General features: G+C 36.0%; 1 protein-coding gene across 7 annotated transcripts in view; it reads left to right on the top strand.

Annotated features, from left to right (window-relative positions):
* The window catches only part of SNCA (synuclein alpha), a 122,332-nt gene extending 112,190 nt beyond the window's left edge, over positions 1 to 10,142 (top strand). For all 7 annotated transcript variants that reach the window (XM_037046105.1, XM_037046103.1, XM_037046108.1 and 4 more), the window contains exons 5-6: positions 7,213 to 7,296; positions 9,740 to 10,142. In XM_037046105.1, coding sequence (XP_036902000.1) covers positions 7,213 to 7,296; positions 9,740 to 9,772 — 117 coding nt within the window. In that variant the 3' untranslated portion in view covers positions 9,773 to 10,142. The remainder of the gene's footprint in view (positions 1 to 7,212; positions 7,297 to 9,739) is intronic.
* The last annotated feature ends 10,794 nt before the right edge of the window (positions 10,143 to 20,936 follow it).

Consider the following 20,936-nt stretch of genomic DNA (forward strand, 5'->3'; position numbering starts at 1 on the left):
AAATAGATTTAATATAGAAGCTTTACTCTCTTCTCCACTCTCAAACCTTTTAAAAATGGTTAAAGAGCTTTCAATTCATATTTCCTTTCTCCCTTTCCCCCCCTCCTCCCTCCCTTTTCTTCCCCCTCTTTCTGTCTTTTTTTCTCCCTCTCTCTCTGTCCCTTCCTCTTGCCCCATCCTCTTGACAACTGTCAAGACCAAAAAATAGTTAGAAAGGCAAAAGACAAGAAAGTAACTAATATGCTAGTAGATTATCCTAAGTAGAGCATGAATAGCTAGGGGGGACTGTTTTTTCTAAAAGTGTCGTTTAATTAAAATAGACATACATTTTAAATCTGAGGTTTCATTGTATGTATGAACAACGTAGAGTATGATATGTTTACTACATGACTTAATAATGACCATTTACTCGACTAATCTCAAATGATCCAGATGGTTGATGACAGAGTAGTTTGTTAACCTCCTGAGGTACAATCTGAGTAGATATAGCACACAGCTGATGAGGGTAGGTCACCTTACCAACCAGAAAGCCTAGCAGATGACCAGAAGCTGTGTATTCACTCAGCCTTCTTGCTACATTTTACTTATTGCAGCATAAACAATTTATGGTGAACATTATATGCTATAATTAACATTTTACTCAGGAGATTCAAGAAAGTCTCAGGAGGTAGCCTCAGAGGTCGTCCGTGGTCCAGTGTAGTATGTGTGTCTGTATGTGTTTTTCCCTCAGCCTAGAGTATGTCTCATACAAGTGAGTAGTAAATGTTGGTAGAACTTATGAACTAGGACATCTAAAATGCAACAGGATGCTACATTATCAGAACTTGAAATGGTTTATCTTGATGAAAGTTAACACAATCTTAAATATTGCTATATTGAAATAGCAGTGCAAAAACATTCAAAGTACCGTAATTACAAACTTGTCTCTTACTGTACCAGGCTTATCACGCTTTAATTCCTGCTGATGCCATACCCTTCTGTTTACCTATCTCTTTTACATCTATCTCATTGCATAAGTAAATGTTGCAATTCTTTGCCCCCTATCTATATAACTGCCTTGAAAGGAACAGATTTGTTCAATGGACTCCAACCACAAGGCCCCTAGCCATTAGTGCTGGTTCTGCCATATTTCATACATTCCTAAAGGTGTAGAGTCTTGACTAAACAATTCCATTCATCACTTTAATTCTTCCCTAGATCTAAACCAGTACTGTATTTTACCCAACAATAAAAATTAAATTTTAATTAAACCATACAAAATTGGGAAGAAATGGGGGTTCATTTAATGTCTCTTTAGCATGACTATTATTCTTTGGGTTATACCAGAGTGTGCTAATTTTCATCATTTCTTGTGTCATACTAGAATGCATTTAAACACTTTCTATATTGGTAACAGTAAAGGTGATCATTACATTACTCTTTATATATATTCATATCTATACATAATATTAATACAAAATATAGTGGCATTTCTGAACTACTTATGTTGTTTTGGTTTTAAAGATTAAGTACTTGTTCTAAGTTATTTTTTAAATTTTAATTTCTGCCCTTGATGGTGTGGCTTAGCGGATTGAGCACTGGCCTGCAAGCCAAAGGGTCACCAGTTCGATTCCCAATCAGGGCACATGCCTGGGTTGCAGGCCAGGTCCCCAGTAGTGAGTATGCAAGAGCCAACCACACACTGATGTTTCTGTCCCTCTTTCTCCATCCCTTTCTCTAAAAATAAATTTTAAAAAATCTAAAAAAATTTTTTCTTTATAAAACTGTTTTTAATTGAAATCAATCTGATTTTTTAATCAGATGCCCTTTGCTCCCTTCAAACTGAATATATTTTAAGCTTTTAAACAAGATTCTCATACCTGCCTACTCCATTTTTTAGTTTTTGATAACATAAACAGTGCTGCTGTTAGTAAAATAAACTATCTGTACCCATCGCATACTCTTCATCTCAAAAAGGGTTTTTGCATGTTTTTGAAAAGTCTGTTCTATTTTTTTTAAGATTTTATTTCTTTATCTTTAGAGGGGAAGGGAAGGAGAGAAGGAGAGAAATATCAATGTATGGTTGCCTCTCATGAGTCCCCCGCTGGGAACTGGCCTGCAACCCAGGCATGTGCCCTGACTGGGAATCGAACTGCGATCATGTGGTTTGCAGGCCCGTGCTCAATCCACTGAGCTACACCAGCCAGGGCTGTTCTATTTTTTTAAAGATTTTATTTATTTATCTTTAGCGAGGAGGGAAGGAGAGAAATATCAATGTATGGTTGCCTTTCATGAGTCCCCCTGCTGGGAACTGGCCCACAACCCAGGCATGTGCCCTGACTGGGAATCGAACGGCAATAGTGGGGTTCGCAGGCCTGCACTCAATCCACTGAGGTACACCAGCCAGGGCATGTTCTATTTTCACTTAAACAGAAGTTCTGTGCTTGATTTCCTATCAGAAATGTTGGATTCTTTAAGATGAGTGTGAAATTAAGCTTTTTATTCCCTCTTTAGTTAGAGTTCTTTGTTTAGTTTCTTCATTTATTTTTAGGATTACTCTCTCTCTCCCATCCCCATTGTTTGAGCTGTTGCGTTATTTGACAATGGTTTCACAGTGCAGGAAATGATGGTTCCACACAAAGCACCTCGCAGTGTAAGAGAAGTGGGGAGAAGAGCGCCTCTGCTGCTTTAAATGTTTGAGGCATAAAAGCCTGGTAGTGATTGAAGCTCTGTTGTTATAAATACCACTTTTGAGTGTGTCTCAGAGACTTTAGAAAATCTGACCATTTGCCAACAGTCTTTTACAGACTTCAAAATGAGAGACTTCACACTGACAGCAGGTAATTGCTATAGTCTGTACCAAATGATGCCACAGAGTTTACGAACATACAGTGATGCTGGGTAATTATCACACACTCACAGGACCCTAGGATGCATGTTTAACAGGGATGACAGATCAGTGTAGGTTTTAGATATGAAGGTGGTTTGGGAAAGCAATTTTTATCTCCATTGTAAGTTACATTAAATATATAATAAAATATGGCATGCAATTGAACAAAAATAATTTTGTTACACAAAGTATTAATCTATATTTGTTAATAGGCAAACTGGGATGTATTTAACAGTTCAGGTGAGAAAAAACCAGTTGGGCAGTATCCCATCCAGCAGATAGAAAGGATCTCCAAACAGCTGTACAAAATGAGACTTTTATAAGCAGAAGGGAATAGAAATAAGGAAATTATACTTGGGTTAAAAAGCATATTGGTTATTAAAAGGTTACTTTCCTTTAGGGCGTGGCATAGACATCAGGCAGATTAGTGCTGATCTGGTGATTTCCTGATTGACTGGTTTAATTACTTGGAGGGCTAAAGTCTGTTTGATGCCATGGGACTTAGCATAAGCATATTCATTTGGGGCATGGTACCCCTTTGATCAGACTCTCAGCCTAAATGGAAGACCTGATCAAAGATTTAAGGCATTAGCACTACTCCCTGTTACGGCTTTGGGGTTCTTGTGTTTTTTGCAAAATCTGTGTGTTATTCGAAGGTCACAGCTTAAGGTTTATATTCCTTAAACTGGTCATTCTATATGCTTCTTATGTGCTATTCTTAATAAGATCATATGCTTGGTGCTGAACAAGTGCAAACACACATTTGAAACCTTTGAGAAAATGCAGTGCATCAGGGACATTACTATGGTTATAAACTGGATCATCCCCAATGCCTGCAGTGCACTTTGGAGACATGGTCCCCAAGGCACAAATTAATCAGAATCAAAGACATCGGAGAAAGACTCCAGTGAAGGTGTCACTTCCTTAAGCCAGTGGAATTGTTTTGTGATTTTACAGAGCTCAGTCTCAACTTTCCCACAGCAAAGACACCTCACTCTTTCAGCTAAAAGAGAATCGAGGCCTATCCTATTATCAAAAACAACTTTTGTGAGAGAACCTAGGGATTTTTGTAGGGCAGCTACTGCTTTAGGAGCAGATTCTGCAGTATTTTCAATAATTAAGGAGAGGGTCCTGATCATAGCCTCATTGCATTTACTGCTAGTCAGGGGAGTAGGGATTTGCCAAAGAACAAATTTTGAATCATGAATGCTTCTTGGCATCTCCCTTTGAGTCTGTGACAGCCATGAAGGCCAGTGAAATGGAAGGGTCTGTAGACTCTAGGGGGGATTTATTCTGATTACCTCTGCCTTGCATGACTTTCTTTGTAGAGGCTGGAAGCAAAGTTCCCCTGGTTCAGGATTGTTAACCAGAGGCAGGGAAATAGAACCTGGCCTCGGAGGACCTGATACCATAGAGCAGAGGCTACTTATGTTTCGAGAATCATAATATTTGTGAGTAGACTTCTTTGGTGTGTTTCAGAAATAAAATTATAAGAATTTTGTTTACCAGTAATAGATTCTTAAGTGGATCTTAAAGGCCTAGACCAAGGCTAATCAAGGACACAATAGAATGTCTTTTTCCCTCTCAATTACTGGAATCTATAGATAATTTGATTAAAGAAAACACTTTTGAATATCAACACTCTCATGGCAGTGGTTAAGAGCACAGTCTCTGAAGTCACCTCTGCCAGTTTCACTCTGAGTAAATCACTAAACTCCTCTAAGGCCAAGCTTCCCTGGGAAGATGTGCCCACGCTAGTTGGCCTCAGAGATCTGTAAGCTGCCTTCACTTCATGTAATATAATGCAGTTATTTAAGATCTTCACAATTGTTAATAATATTTAAGTCATTAAAAATAAATGCATTTTTATTTTAATGAAATCAATCATCTCATTTTCCAGAATCAGACTTGTGAAAGTAACATATATTTTATTGTTTTAGTGAGTAAACATTTCTGAAAGTAGGTGCCTATTCTTGTGAAACATAGATAGTTATAAAATATCTTGGATATTATCTGAGAGATAATATCTTGGATATAATTTACTGAGATATTATTGAATAATTATAAAATATCTTGGATATTTTATAATTATTGAATATCTTGGAATATCTTGGAATAATATTTAATATCTTGGAATTTGTCTTGGATTGTTCATTCTTATATCTTTATTTCCTCTTTTTTCCATTTGTTTATGTATCTTCATTCTTGTAGCTTACCTTCTCCCTAATCACTTATTGGATCTCTCTTTTAATGTTGTATTAGCATTACCTCTGTGGTTTCTCAAACCCTGGCCCTATAATTAGGCCAGTTTTATAATTCTTTTATATTTTTGATTTATAAGATAATTTCTCAAGTACATAAACTGGTTACATATATGAGTACAATTGTATGTAGTTTATGTATGTAGTTTAAAATAAGTGATAAAGTATAATTTTCAAAAGATTAGGTAAACGCATGCTCAGAAATGCACATACTTTTGTTATGATCTCGCCACCTGACTTAATCTGTATTTAAAATTAACATGGGTGGATTTCACTTGCTTCCAATGCATGATCAATCAAGCCAAAGAATTCATAAGCAACACCCAACGTTACTTGGCTGAATGTTGAAGAACATACACGGACACACCAAAATACACACACACACACACACACACACACACACACAGTAACAGTCACCAGTTTTAGTTTTACAGTAGACCTCATCTGTGACAGTTGAACAGCAAACAAGTCAGTTCTACCATATTTACTTGTCCGGTCTACATAAAATTCTCTAGCAGGTTAGAAAAAGAAGTCTCTACTTGTTAGTTTAAAAAATACATGGAAACAGGAAATTTACCTATTTTTCTCATACTTGACTATCTCTAAAAGTTACATATAGAGAGAATTAATAATGTTATTGGTCCTCCCCATTAAAAGAGGTAAATTGCTGTCTCAATTTATTATTAAGGCTGTTTGTGCTTAGAGAAAACTGAGGTTGCTTGTCTAACATTACGAAACATCCGGAATATGGAGGACTCAGGATATGAGCTTCAGATGTGTGATGCTACGGCCCTTTTGTCTAACTACAATGCGTCAGAATCTGTATTCTTGACTTGTACTAGGTGGCAAAATACTATGAAAACAACATCTTTACTCTGTATTTAGAAAAAGGTATTTGGGGAGTGGTTTATATTCAATTTTTTGTATATAACTTGAGATTTTTGGGTTTATAAAAAAAGGTGGTCAGGGAGGATGAGCTGTAAACTGCCCTGCGCAACTAATGTAGGCATCAGCATTAGGTTGACGCTTTCTTAAGGTCAGCGTAGCCATTTCCTTATCCTCCTTCCTGTCACTTCATGCTGAAGACATGAGGACACGAGGAGACATCCTTTATGTCAGGCATATTTTTGGACATAGCTGCATTGATTGAGGGTCTACTTGATCTCTTTCAGTAAATCCATTTAAGCTCACACTGCTTCTCTGCTCTTTCCATTTGAAATGAACTGTATCTTTTTTACAACTGCTTTCCTGGAATAAATGCAACACAGCAAAGGGTGATTAATGAAGAATAATAAAATCACAATCGTTTCAGATTGAATTTTGTGGTATCCTATTTCTAAGGGGAGAGACCTGAAAAACTGACCATGTATTTGATTTTCTTTCTCCAAATATATATAGTTTAAATCTTGAAATTTCAGAAAAAAATTATATGCCATAATTTAAAATACATTACCAAATATGTATGCTTTTACATCATAAGTGGTTATAACTTAAAATTTATTTAAAAAGTAAAAAAAAAGTAAAAAAGTACTACTCAACAAAATGTACTTTTAATAATTCATTGTATTTTCTTTCAATTGTTTTACCTTTGCATCTGAATTCTACACAGGGTGTGTCCATGATATGCGCAGTACTTTTTATCCTGACATTTTGTCATAAATATGTTCTTGTTTTGTCATGGAATTCTCATGTCACATTAATACATGTCTTAGTTATCTATTGAGTTGGTGAATGATGATATCCCTAGCTCTTCTTCATCCACTGAACATTTAGGTTAACAACTTTTTACTGTTGTCACTGATCCTATAAAAACCATCTTTGGACTGTAGCTTTGAACTATCTCCCGGACAGTGGATTGCTTGGGCAAAAAAATTGTTCATATTTAGGAGAAATAAACACATTGTCCCAATGTTTTTCCAAAGGCATTGTATAGCTTAGAATGCCAGTAGTGATATTCAAGAGTGCCGTTTTTATGACATCCATGCCAGTATTGTACATAAGATGTTTTCCAAATGTTTGTGACTTTCAAAACCGATAAATGGGACTTCATCATATAGGTTTTGTGCTTCCACTTAAATTTAGAGTGAAGAAGGAGCTCCACAGGAAGGGATTCTGGAAGATATGCCCGGGGATCCTGACAATGAGACTTATGAAATGCCTTCTGAGGTAAACTTTATATACATAACACTCCAAAATTAAAGTCTGGGACTTTAAGTTTGGTCTCTATAATAAGCAGTACTAAAACCCATCCCTCTCAGGTTTCCCACACATCTCTGCTTGGTGAGAATGACTTACGCTCTAGACGAACAAATTGGCCAACTCCAAGATATGCTTTATGTGGACAACTTGCAAGCTAAAAATGGCTTTTACATTTGGGAAGGGTTGTTAAAAAAGGAAAAGTAGCAGCAGCAAAAGAAACCATATGTGGCCTACACCCTAAAATACCCACTAACTGGCCCTTTACAGAAAAAGTTTGCCAACTTGCATTATAGAAGTATTTTATTAGAACTCTTACATTCTAAAATAAATTCCAAAATGAAAAGCTAGAGAAAGCAACTAAATGCCAAAAGAAAGTAATTACTATTTGTCACACATTTCTAGTGACATGTTTGCATAATAAAAAAGTTATCCAAAAGATCATAAGTAGAAAGATGATAAATGAATGATTTGTGACAACTGATATAAGTCAGTATAGTATTTTAAACAGTATAATTTGGTTAATTTTATTTTAATTTGAAAATAAAATTTCTTTAGTAGGAAGTGTATCAGAAGGGAAATTAGAAAATACTTTTAGATGAATAAAACTGACTCAAAAGAAAACAGAAAATCCAAAAAGATATATAACAAAGAAAAGTGACTGAATTATTATTTAAAAGCTACCCAGAAAGAAAATTTCAGGACCAGATGTCTTCACTGGTGAATTCTGCTAAACATCTAATGAGTAATTATAGTAACAATTAATTCCAATGAATACTAATTAAATTCTCTTCCAAAAAAATAGACACAGGAGAATGCCCCAACTAATAATATGGGGATAATATTACCATGATACCAAAATCGATGCCATAGAAAAAGAAAATGTGTTACTGCTTCACTAGAAGTTGAGTTGAAGTGTGCTGTAGTTAGGTTATGTTATTCTTCATGGCATCATTGCAAGGCATGTTGCTAGTAACCCCATTTATAAAAATTGAAAGTCAGTTATTTCTTTACCTAATTAGATTTTAGCAATGTTTTGGGGTCTTTTATGCATAGCAAAATGCTTAACACTACAGAAAATGCAAACAAGAGTAACTGATAGTACCAGGACATAGGGATATACACTTGAGTAGGTTTGCTAAAAACAAATACAAATTCATTTCTTCATTTATTTCTCATGATTCTTTAAACAAACATTATTAACTACCTTCTCTGCACCAGGTATCACAGAAGCAAAAATATACAAATTAGACAAAATAATATAACAGTTGAATGGGTCTTTTTACATCAGTTGAGAGGAGTTTTACAGAGGGGGTGGTGCTGAGCCCGGTGGGAGGAGCTGGGAAATGTGATAGGCCAAAGTGAAGACAGGACATTCTAGCCCCAAGGTGCATCAGAAGTGAAGGCATGCACAGGCTGGTGTAGCATAGTGGATTGAGCGCAGGCCTGTGAACCAGAGGATTGCAGTTCAATTCCCAGTCAGGGCACATGCCTGGGTTGCAGGCCAGTTCCCAGCAGGGGACTCATGAGAGGCAACCATACATTGATACTTCCCTCCTTCTCTCCTTCCCTTCCCCTCTAAAAGATAAATAAATCATTTAAAAAAAAAGAAGTGAAGGCAGGCATGTCTGAGAATCTGTCTGAAGAAGAGTGGGTAATTGAATAAGAGTCAAACTTAGGGAACAGAGAGAACAGTGACAGATTACAGCTGCAGTGATGGGTCGAAGACAAATTATAGAGTACTGACTGGGACTGTTGCATTTAAACTTGTACTTTGTGGAGACAGCAGCTTGAGTAATTAAAGGTAAGTGTTTTATTGTAAGCAGGATCCTGATATTATTAGTTATTATTTAGAAGGACTAATGTGACCCCTTTTGTTAAGTCCATTGATATTTTTATTGTGGATGTTATCCATATACTGTATGGCTGGGCTGGGTGGGGGACAATTCTTTAGAAGAAAGAACTGAAGCCATGACTGGGAGAGTAAAAGGAAAGGAAACATAACCAGCCTTTACATGTTTAGTTTCCTTCTAATAATTAGAGCATCTTAGCTTGAAAGAGGCATTATAGGCCTCTTAATTTGATTCTCACATTTTACGGTTCAGGAAACTGACAGTCAGATAAGCCAACTAAGTTGTCCTGCAAGACTAGGTCATATGATCATTAAATGGCACATGTAAAAGTAGAAGCCAGATACCCTGACCACCAGCATAATTCACTTTTATATTTGACAGGCAGACAAAACTATCAAAAATTATATTGGATGTAGCAGACAGAACAGTCCCAGAACAGTTATGGGTATGACCTTTATTCCAAGTGGCAAGCCATACCCTGTCTCACTCCCCCTCAATCCTTGGTTATGGGTCCCTCACACTAACTTTGTATGTTGTCTTTCTGATTTCCTTAATATTAGGAAGGGTATCAAGACTATGAACCTGAAGCCTAAGAAAGATCTTCGCTCCCAGTTTCTCGAGGTCTGCTGACAGATGTTCCATCCTGTATAAGTGCTCAGTTCCAACATGCCCAGTCATTTTCCTGAAGTTTTTACAGTGTATTTTGGAGTCTTCCATCAGCAGTGGTCGCAGCGCCTGCACCTGACCCCACTGAGCATTCCGGTGCTTCCCTCCCACTGGCGTGAATATGAGGTAGCAGGTCCTTGTGTGCTGTGTGCGTAGTGTGGCTTCAAGTATAAAATGTTAAAGCAAACTAAAAACACCCAAGTGACTACCACTTATTCCCAGATCCTCACTATTTTTTTGTTGCTCCTGTTGAGAAGTTGTGACTTATTATCATATATTAAAAGATTATAAGATTTTTAAGTGTCTTTTAATGATCCTGTCTAAGAATAATGATGTATCGTGAAATCTGTTCATCTATACAATACTTAAAAACATGTGAGCATGAAACTATGCACCTATACATATTAACTATGAAATTTTACTGCTTTGTGATGTGTTTTATTAATTTTTGTTTGTATATAAATGGTGAAAATTAAAATAAAATGTTATCTCATTACAGAAATCTTATTTTTATCCCATCTCACTTTAATAAAATGATGCTTATAAACAACAATTAGTTTAATATAAAGTCACTGACCACCATTTGGAAGAGGGGAAATTTTAGAGCTGTTAAACACATGACAAAGAACACCAACCTTTTACTCTAGAGACAACGGGAAGCCTACGTGTGTTCTGATGTGCACTGGCGCCTTGCGGGGCCAGACTGCAGATGTGGTTTCCATGGAAGGATGAATGTAAAATAGCATTTTTACCACATCCCCTTTAGATATTCATTAAAGGCTCTGAGGGAATAAACATAACTTTGTTTAACCCAAAACTTTCTTTCCTTTTTTTTATTTAATAAAGATCTCCAGGAACTACCTTAAGAAATGTTAGTTTTCCAGACTTATAAAAATCTCATAGGCCTTTTTAAATTCTGCTGAGTTTATGAATTCCAGCTTTAGAAAATGTTTTTTTTCTGTGTAGGAGGATCCATTAACTCCTAATAGGTACTGGCAGTAAACTTGAGAGTGAAAACTATACATAAATTAACCAAAAATTTGTTTGGTTTTTATTTTAACTATTCAGGAGAAAAATGTCATAGTCACGTTTAAAAGTAGTTAGATCAATGGAATAGAATCAGGGAGCCCAGAGATCAAATCCTTGCTTATATGGTCAATTAATCTATGAGAAAGGAAGCAAGGATATGCAGTGGAAGTAAAGTCTCTCCAATAAGTGGTGTTGACAAAACTAAACAGGTATATGCAAAAAATATCAGACAACTTTCTTATACTACATACAAAAATAAGCTCAAAATGAATTAAAAACTTAAATGTTTGATGGAAACCATAAAACTTCTAGAAGAAAACATAGGCAGTAAACTCTGACATTGCTTTTAGAAATATCTTCTTAGATATATCTCCCTGAACAAGAGAAATTAAAAAATGACTAATGGGACTACATCAAACTAAAAAAGATTTTGCATAGCAAAGGAAATCATTGACAAAACAAAATGACAACCTACTGAATGAGTGAAGATATTTTTAAAAATACATTCGGTAAAAGTTAATGTGCAAAATGTATAAAGAGCTCATACAACAACACACACACAGACACACACACACACACACACACACACAGAAACACCAAACACTCCAAATGCAAAGTGAGAAGAGGACCTGAACAGACTTCTCTCCCAAGAGAGTGTGCAGACGGCCAACAGACTTATGAAAAGATGCTCAACACCATTAATCATCAGGGAGATGCAAATTAAAACCACCAGAAGGTATCACTCCACACTGGTCAGAAAGGCCATTGTCAATACATTGACAAACAGCAAGGCTAGTGAGAATTTGGAGAAAATAGAAGCCTCATGAACTATTGGTAGATTTATAAATTAGAGCATCCATTATAGAAAACAGTATAGTGATTCTTCAAAAAGATTAAAAATTGAGTTGCCATATTATCCAGGAATCCCACTTTGGGGCATTTATCTGATAAAATAAAACCACTAACTGGAAAATATATATGCACTCCTATGTTCATTGCAGCATTACTAGTAATAGCCAAGAGATGGAAGCAACCTCAATGTCCATTAATAGAAGAATGTATAAGAAAAGATGGTACATATATAGAATGGAATATTACTTAGCCATGAAAAATAATGAACTATTGTCATTTGTGACAACATAGCATTGTACCTTCAAGGTGCATCTAAGTGAAATGTCAGAAAAATACAAATAACATTATCTCATTGATACGTACAACACAATCTAAAGAAAACAAAATCAATAAAACAATACAGAAACAGGCCCATAGATACAAAAAACAAGCTGATGGTTGCCAAAGGGGAGGGGCTGGAGGAATAGGAATAAAAAAAATCACTCTTAGAAAGTATAATTTTAAGAAAGAATATTCTAAAAGTGCTAGACAGATTATATGTAATTGTGAGTAATTCGATGTAGATTAGGCATTGGCAAGGAAGGAAGGAGGGATGTGTATGATGACTACATGCATTAGTAAGAATGACCACCATAGATACTTCCTTTTTTTCAATTGGACAGAGACTACCAGTAGTGTTAAGTGGCCTGTGCAGTCTCAAACTGGAGAAAACTGGTAAGTCTCTTGCTTCATTTATGTACATTAATGAGCATTTCTAATTAGGAAAACAACATGGAAAAGATATCTTTGTACAAAAAGCCTTCTAGTACTAATATGCACATAGAAAATACCTGGGATGATATACACTAGTATTGATTATTTTGTGCCGGTCACTGAAGCAAAAAGCTGTGTAAGGCATACAAGCCTTTTCAGGGAGGTTGCCTACATCCACCGCTGAGACATCCACCTGACAAGCTTCTTAAGGGTCAGCTATTCCTAGGTTTGCTTTGCAGATATCATGTTTCCAAACTTGAATTATTCAGCCTCATAAGACTCCCAAAAAGCTTTAGCAAAATAGGTCAGGGGGCTTTGGCACATGATTGGCAGCACAAGAACCTATTATGTGGTTTGGCATTCCAACATGGATCTTTTTCAAGATCTCCCCACCAATGGGAGATGCAAGTTGTTTCTTTCTGGCTCATCCAGCAGGTAACTATTGGATTAAACACACACGCACACGCACACCCACACGACACACCCTTAAGAACCACCATTAATTCTGAGATAGTATTGTCCACATCTATACTGAGGAATCAAAAATCATTTTCTAACTGCAAACTTGATAGACTTCTCTGTCCACCACACTGACAGCAGTCTGTTTTTTCCTGGCTCGAGTCCACCCCACTGTTTGTTCTGTCGTGGGCAGGAACATAACAGGGATGGCATTTCCCTGTTTGCTTTGTCCCTGGAAATGGAGAGAGATTTTAAAACTGACTATATGTCAAATATTGATGTGCTTTATCAGTAATAGCCCATTCTCAAAATAACCCTAAGAAGTGCTATTACCCTCATTTTACTTCTTCAAAATTTAACAACACATTTTATTTAATTCACATCCAAAATATTTTTTCTACATGTAACCAATACAAAAATTACTGATGAGATTTTTTTTTTTACATTTCTTGGCACTAAGGTTTGAAACCCAGTACTTATTTAACACTTACAGGACTCGCATCTCATTTGGACTAAGTAACCATATTTCAGGTGCTCAAGAGCCACGTGTGACCGGTGGCTGCTGGCCTGCCCACCTGTCAGGGGAAGAGAGGTGCGACTCTGCCACATGAGCTTCCAGATCCCGTAGTGGCTGTTGCCAAAAATATTTGCTCAAGTACCTCCAAAAAAGTTTTAGAAATTGTTAGGGATATACAGTTTAGAAATGTATATTCCTCTGCCTTCCTCTGCCCCACACATGCTGTTAGATTGATAACTGAAAGTTTTCCAAGATCAAGTACTTGTAAAGATATAAATTGCAGTGTAGTTTGAACAGTGACTTTTTAAATTTTTATTTTTAATTATAATTTACAATATTATTTTGTATTAGTTTCAGGTTTACAGCATAGTGGTAAGATATTCATACACTTTACAAAGTGGACCCCCTATATTTCCAGTACTCACCTGGCACCATACATAGTTATTATAACACCAATTACCCTGTTGCCCATCCTGTCCTGTACAGGTCTCATTTCATACCTGAGCAAACTGAGGTGCCCGCAGGCCAGGGAACTTTCTCATAGTCACGCAGGGAGCAAGTGGGAGAGCTGGAGTCCCAATCAATACAGGGATAGAGTCTGTGCTCTCAGCCCCCACTCAACATTGTCTCTCAAAGTGAGGACACACAGCTGTAGAAGAGAATCTTCCAGAAATCTAGGAAGTGGGTAGTAGTCTCACGTTTCTACGTGCAATTATTAGTGTATTCCTATTTTTCTTCACATATTCATGTCTAGAATCAGTGATCCTCATATATATGTGGGGATATATTTTTAATTCTAGGAGAAAGTAGCCAGCCCCTGATACCACTGATTGATGTTACCATATAACTAAACTGTACATATCCTGACCACAGACTAATCTATTTCCAGAAGATAACTATTTAATATAATAAGAGCAATCTCTAGTAAGGCAGGTTTTGTCATTTTTTCTAAGTGACAGGTACTTGATGTCTGTCAAATGGTATATGTGTGTGTGATGTGTGTATGTATAAAAGTTTACCTAAGATTTTCACTTAATAGGAATGTAATGACTGAATTTATAAGTGAATAAATCAGAAAAGGCACAATGAATTAAGGATTTGTATTTCTAAAGAATAGTAGCACCTTAACATTTCATAGTAAGTTTTGATTTTCTAGGTATATTTTGGATATAATAAAGCTATATTTTATTCTTTGTGTAAGCACGGATTTGAAGAGCGCAAAAGCAGTAGAATAGATATAACACAAACTACTTCAAAATATGACTTCAGTTCTGATGTCTACTGTATAATTATCTAATATTTTCCTCTAATTTTTTGCTGCTACAATAGTATCTTTGGTGTTTTAAAAATCCAATAGCACAAGTGGTATATTGAAAGCAGTTTAAAAAATTCCTTCTAAAAGCCTGAGTTTGGGCCTTTAGTAAGTTTTGCTAATATATATTACTTCTAAAGTTAGGTTGGATTCCATAGGGACTTTCCCAAGTTCATCCTGCAACTATAGGTATTGTACTGGGGGAGCTTCTCTTATGAACCTTATGAGAATGTATCCTCAGACTCCCTTAAAGGTCAATGACCAGAAATTCCCACTGTTTCTATGGCAACACAGCAAGATATGGTGCCTTGGAAATGTGCTGCCTTTTAATTAGGTTCCTCTAGGGCTGCCTAACTGCCTTTTGCAGGTAAACTAAATACCCAGTTGCTTTATCACTTGCAGTAAGATGAAAGCTAACCCAGATCTGCAAAGGTCAAAGCTAAACTGGGCTCCAGTAAACTTGAATCTAAACAAATATATTAGCAAGTCTATATGTTTATTGAAGAAGAAAATGCAATACTCCTGACCTAGAATAGTCAGGGATGCTTGCTCAGTCAGGCTGGCAGCAGTAGGAGTGAGGATCCTGAATTCTAAAACTAGACTATGGAGGTTTGACTCCCAATTAGGTCACATACTACTTGGAGCAAGTTAATTAATCTCATAGTGCCTCTGGTTTCTTGTCTGTGAAAATGAAGATGATAATAATAGTACCTCATTGCATTTTTATATGCATTAAATGAGTTAATATAAGTAGAATATTTAGGACTATACCTGGCCTATAATAAGGAATAAAAGATGCTATCAGTAGTAGTAGTACTAATAATGGTAGTCATAGGTTACACTGTATTTGTAAAAATAAATAAGAAATAACAAATATTAAAATGTTTAGAAATATTCATTTATATCCTCTCTATTAGTATAAAATAATACTAATATCCAAAGTAACCTTGAGAAAGAACAAAACTGCAGGCATCATACACCCAGATTGCAAACTATATTACAAAGCTATAGTAATCAAAACAGTATGGTATGGCATAAAGACAGACAGATCCATGCAACAGTAGAGAGCCTAGAAATAAATTCACATATATAGGGTCAATTAATTTATGACAAAGAAGCCAAGAATATACAATGGAAGAAAGTATTTTCAATAAGTGGTGATGGGAAAACTGGACAGCCACATAACAAAGAATAAAACTGGACCACTATCTTTTACCATACACAAAAATTGACCCAAAGAAAATTAAACACTTGAACATAAGACTTGAAACTGTAAATTCCTAAAAGAAAATATAGGCATTATGCTTCTTGACAATAATCTTGGCAATAATTACTTTTGGTTCTTTCACCAAATGCAAACACAATAACAAAAGAAAAATAAGGCTTACAAAATAAAAAGTAAGGAAAAGTCAAAAACTTATTTAGAGCAAAGGAAACCACCAATAAAATAAAAAAGCAACTTACTGAATGGGAGAAGATATTTGCAGATTCTTCATCTGATAAGGAGCTAACATCCAAAACATATAAAAGCTCATATAACCCAACAGCAAAACAAATTGATTAAAAATTGTACAGAGGATCTGAATAGACACATCACAAGAAGACATAGAGATGGCCAATGGACAAATGAAAAACACATCAGTAATCATCAGGAAAATATACAAATCGAAACCACAATGAGATATCACCTCACACATGTTAGAATGGCTATTATAAAAAATAAAGAAATAAAAATAGTTGACAAGAATGTGGAGAAAAGGGAACCACTGAAATGTAAATTGGAAATATAAATTATCGTAGCACTGTGGAAAACAGGATGTAGGCTCCACCAAAAATTAAAAATAACTACCATATGATCCAGAAATTTCACTTCTGGGTATTTATCAAAAGGAAATGAAAACAATAACTTGAAAATATATTCAATATATGCACTCCCATGTTTGTTTCAGCATTATTTATAATAGCCAATACATTGGAAACAACCTAAGTATCTGTCAATGAATATACTGATAATAAAATACCACACATACATGCATGCACACACACAAGCACAGAGGTATAATGGGATATTATTCACCATAAAAAACAAAGAATCTTACCTTGGGACAATATGGATAGACCTTGAGGGCATTATGTTAAATGAAATAAATCAAACAAAGAACTGTATTAATACATGAAATCTAAAAAAACAATGGACCTCAAACTTATAGATACATAGAATAGATAAATGTTTGCCAGAAATGGAGAGTGGAGGATGGTCAGAATAGGTGAATGGGATTAAAAGGTACAAAGTTTCAGTTATAAAATAAGTCCTGTGGATGTAAAGTCCTATATAGTCTACAGCATGGTGACTATAGTTGATAATACTATACTCTACATTTGAAAGTTGCTAAGAGAGTATATTATAAAAGTTCTCCTCACAAGAAAGCAATTTTTAGCTATGTGTGCTAACAGATGTTAACCAGATTTATCGTGGTGATTATTTTTCAATATATAAAAATATTAAATCATTATATTGTAATCATTATGTTCTACACCTGAAACTACTATAACATTATACATCAAGATCAGGATGATATTGGAGATACTTTGGAGACTTAAGCAAAACCTGTTTACTAGTATCTATGTGAGCATTTTAATGATTTAATATAGATATTAGTATAATATCACATAACACCAAAAACTGATTGAAGCACAATTTACTAATGGGTGGATATGCACCAAGGCCATAAACACTATCTTAATGAAACAAATCTATCTTTAGACTCAGCTATACTCATCAATACAATACATTCACTGAGTCTGGTTCTGGTCACTAGAAACAAAGGACTTGTATATACAGAAATAAAACTCACTGGTCTAAAACAGATCATTATCAACCACAAGGGGGAAAAAACCAGCCACTTAAATCTCCATTAATTTCCCAAATCTCATCCATTTCCCACTGTCTTCCCCCATATTCCTGCTGCTTGGTAAATCTCACTTTAATGCAAAAGAATAAAATATTTTACATGTCAATTTCTGCAGTATGCTAAAAACAATGGAAATACCAGCAGTTATAATGGTTTAAGGAAAGTACTATTTCTTTTCCCTTTATGTCTTTGGTGAGTCCCTTAAAAGCATTGCCAAAGGACAGTGGGTGAGCTGATAAGACACCTGCCTTGGCTCTGCTCTGTCTAGTCATCCTGCACCGTATGCACTGAGAGTCAATCAGTAGAACACTGTGTGCTCATCCTTTTACCTTCTGGACTGTTAGAAACAGCCTAGAGTAGCATAAAGTTGTTGTTCAATATTCTTTCCTAACAAAGATCAACTCTATGCTAAAAAAAAAAATAAATAAATAAACACCAAAATCCAGACAACTGAGCATCTACAGCATATTATTTATCACATAAGGCCTTACTCAACTCTTCATAGAAATGGTCAGGACAAGTCTTGAGAAGCTGCCAAGCATTCGTAATTCAGCAGGACTGGCTGCTGCTGTTGAAGATGGAGTGCCACGTTGACTGATGAGAAATCCGGCCAGTCTTCCTGGAAAACGTACCTGGCAATCAGCCATGGGCATCCTTAGCCAGCTTGTACCACATTGTGAGCTAGGTCATTGGCTTAAGAATGATGAACAAAAGGGTGGAGCTAAGATAAAGGTCTTTCCCACAATTTTCTTAATCTTGTCTAAACTGAAAGACAACACATGATTTAAAGCAACTGTAAATGATCTGTTGCTAATAACTGATACTAAGCTTTGATTATCACAGCACTTTCTGGAGGTGAAATATTGGTGGACACACGGTGCCCTTCTGAAAAGAAGTCCAGCACAACTTGAAGTCATGTCTAGGAGCAGCTATTCACATTAATATTAAGGAGTTTTGACCTGGTTGTTTTGCTCATAGGGACAATAGACATTCAAATGCCACACTGTCGACTTTTCACTATCAGACCTAGTTCCAGGCCGTTAGACACAGCTTTTAGTCATAGTTTTCATGTCAACAACTCCTGAATGTACTACAAAGTTTGCTAAAAGCAATTCTTTCTAGAATAACAATGATTTCCACACAATAGGCACCTTTTTATAGGTGATAATTCATACTGACAGTTTGTAACTGACTTGAATTCCTTAAGCAGTTTTTTTTTTACTGACAAACCTCTCCATTCCTATTCACCCACACACTCATAAAAAGCTTAAGACAGACCAATCTTGTAATATTGAATATTTAACTGTGGAATGCACTACATATGAATACATTAATGCTTTTATCTTTAACACTTGGTATCAGTATAATGTTTCTGACTTCTGAATGCATTTTTTTCACTTATGACCAACCTACACCCAAAAAAGTCAGACCTGACTTGCAACAAAGAAGCAAACCATCAAACAAATAAACCAAAATCACACTGGACTATAAAATAAAGTTAAAGTTTTTAAAGTGAGAAATCACTTACAGAGAGTGAAAAAATAAGTCTACTTGATATATGTGGAATAATACACTTAAACCCTACAGTTAGTTCTATATTTCTTAGAACTAACTGGTGGTCAAATTTGAATGGGTAATATAGAGATTACATAGTTTTCGGAGTCTTCAGGTAAAAGATATATTTTGTCATTGTTCTTATTTGTGATTGTTTTATATTATTATTTTGCAAAGGAAAAGAGGAGCCATTCTAATTTTTCCTATTTTTGTGTCTGGTAGAAACTAATCAAACAGCTCTTTTAAAAACATAGCACAGTCAAGTGGAACCATTACAAATTATAACTTCCTATAATCAAAGATATACTCATAGCTAGGACCTTTGTCGAGGGAGAAATAGTAAAAGTCCCAGACCAGCCTAAGTATGGAAGACTAGGCAAACTACACCATCTTCCCCGTTAGTGCAAGCCTACAGTATGGCCAAAATAGATGTTTTACTTGGTCATATTTTCTAGGTTTCTAGAAGCAGTGAGCCTAAGTCCCAAGTGCTTCTTGGAAAGTGCCTCCTAATGAGAGAATTAAAAGTATTACTTTTCATTTTAAAGAAAAGGCCCAATGGAGGACTCTACAAATTGGGAAGGTATCACATAACACTTAGGTATAGAGGGCTCAGGTACTTGTAGTACAGTTTATACTGGAAACAAAAACATTTTGAAATTTACTCATCTAGAAAGAGAAGGAAATACTGAAAAGAGGTGTAAATATATCATCAATAGAGACAAAGCTATCCAACGAATGACTGTGCACTAAATGTCCATGACTGTGCACTAAATGACTGTGCATTAAAGGTCCATGAAGAAGTAGCCAGAAGCATGTGGGTAAAATGAACCCTAAGAATGTAGGGACAAGCACTGTTCTTCTGGACAGCACCAGGGAAGGCAGCAGTATATCCCCAACCCAAACCAGGGGTCAGTTATGGGATTCTAGAGGCTTCAGTGAATTGGCAAGATCAGGGTCCAGCCAACCAAAAGACAAGAGTTCTGAAGAGATTAACAATAAACTATTTAAAATGCCTTACCACCCTTTCAACCAGGTAGCCAAAATGTCAGCCTTGACTCAGAGGTAGCTGGCAAAATAATAAGCAATCTTCTTACCATACTCTCCACACTTGGAAAAATTCAGTTTCAAGAAGGCTTGTGTTGGGAATTTTGTTGAGAACCAAATGATATCATGAAAACCTTAGGCCAAGGTAAAGCAGAAACATAAAAAATGGGTCTCAAAATCTCTAAGAAACAATATATGCTTTAGTTCACTCTTTGTGTGTTTGTTTTTTTCCCCAGGGGAAAGATCAGAGCCCCTTTTACCTTTTATGTATCATTTCCAGGAAGCAGATTGATTGCTATTGTGCTTTCTGAAGTCCTCAGTGCACCTTGGAAAAAGTCCAAATTCCTAGGTGGAATCCTACTAGGTTTGTGTTGCCTGTGGTTATCTGGCCAGTTTTCTTTTTGGTGGATGCCTTCATCCCAAATTCAGACAGGACTTGTGAGTGGGATTGCTACAGTGATATTCCACAAGTGACAGCAAAGAGAGAACAGTGCAGAAGAGTCTGAACTCTTAAACCGTACAAAAAGTTCAGTAGTGAGACCAGGTCAAGATTGAGGATCTAACATGTTTGTAGGAAGGAAAATCAGTCTCAGCAGCTCCACACCTGAGAGTCTACCAAACAGTTGCTGCCGACAGCTCTCCCTGAAGACGAACTCCAC

The sequence above is a fragment of the Sturnira hondurensis genome, unplaced genomic scaffold (genome assembly GCF_014824575.4).
Source record: "Sturnira hondurensis isolate 20B ecotype Veracruz unplaced genomic scaffold, ASM1482457v3 Scaffold0004998, whole genome shotgun sequence".
Lineage (NCBI taxonomy): Eukaryota > Metazoa > Chordata > Mammalia > Chiroptera > Phyllostomidae > Sturnira > Sturnira hondurensis.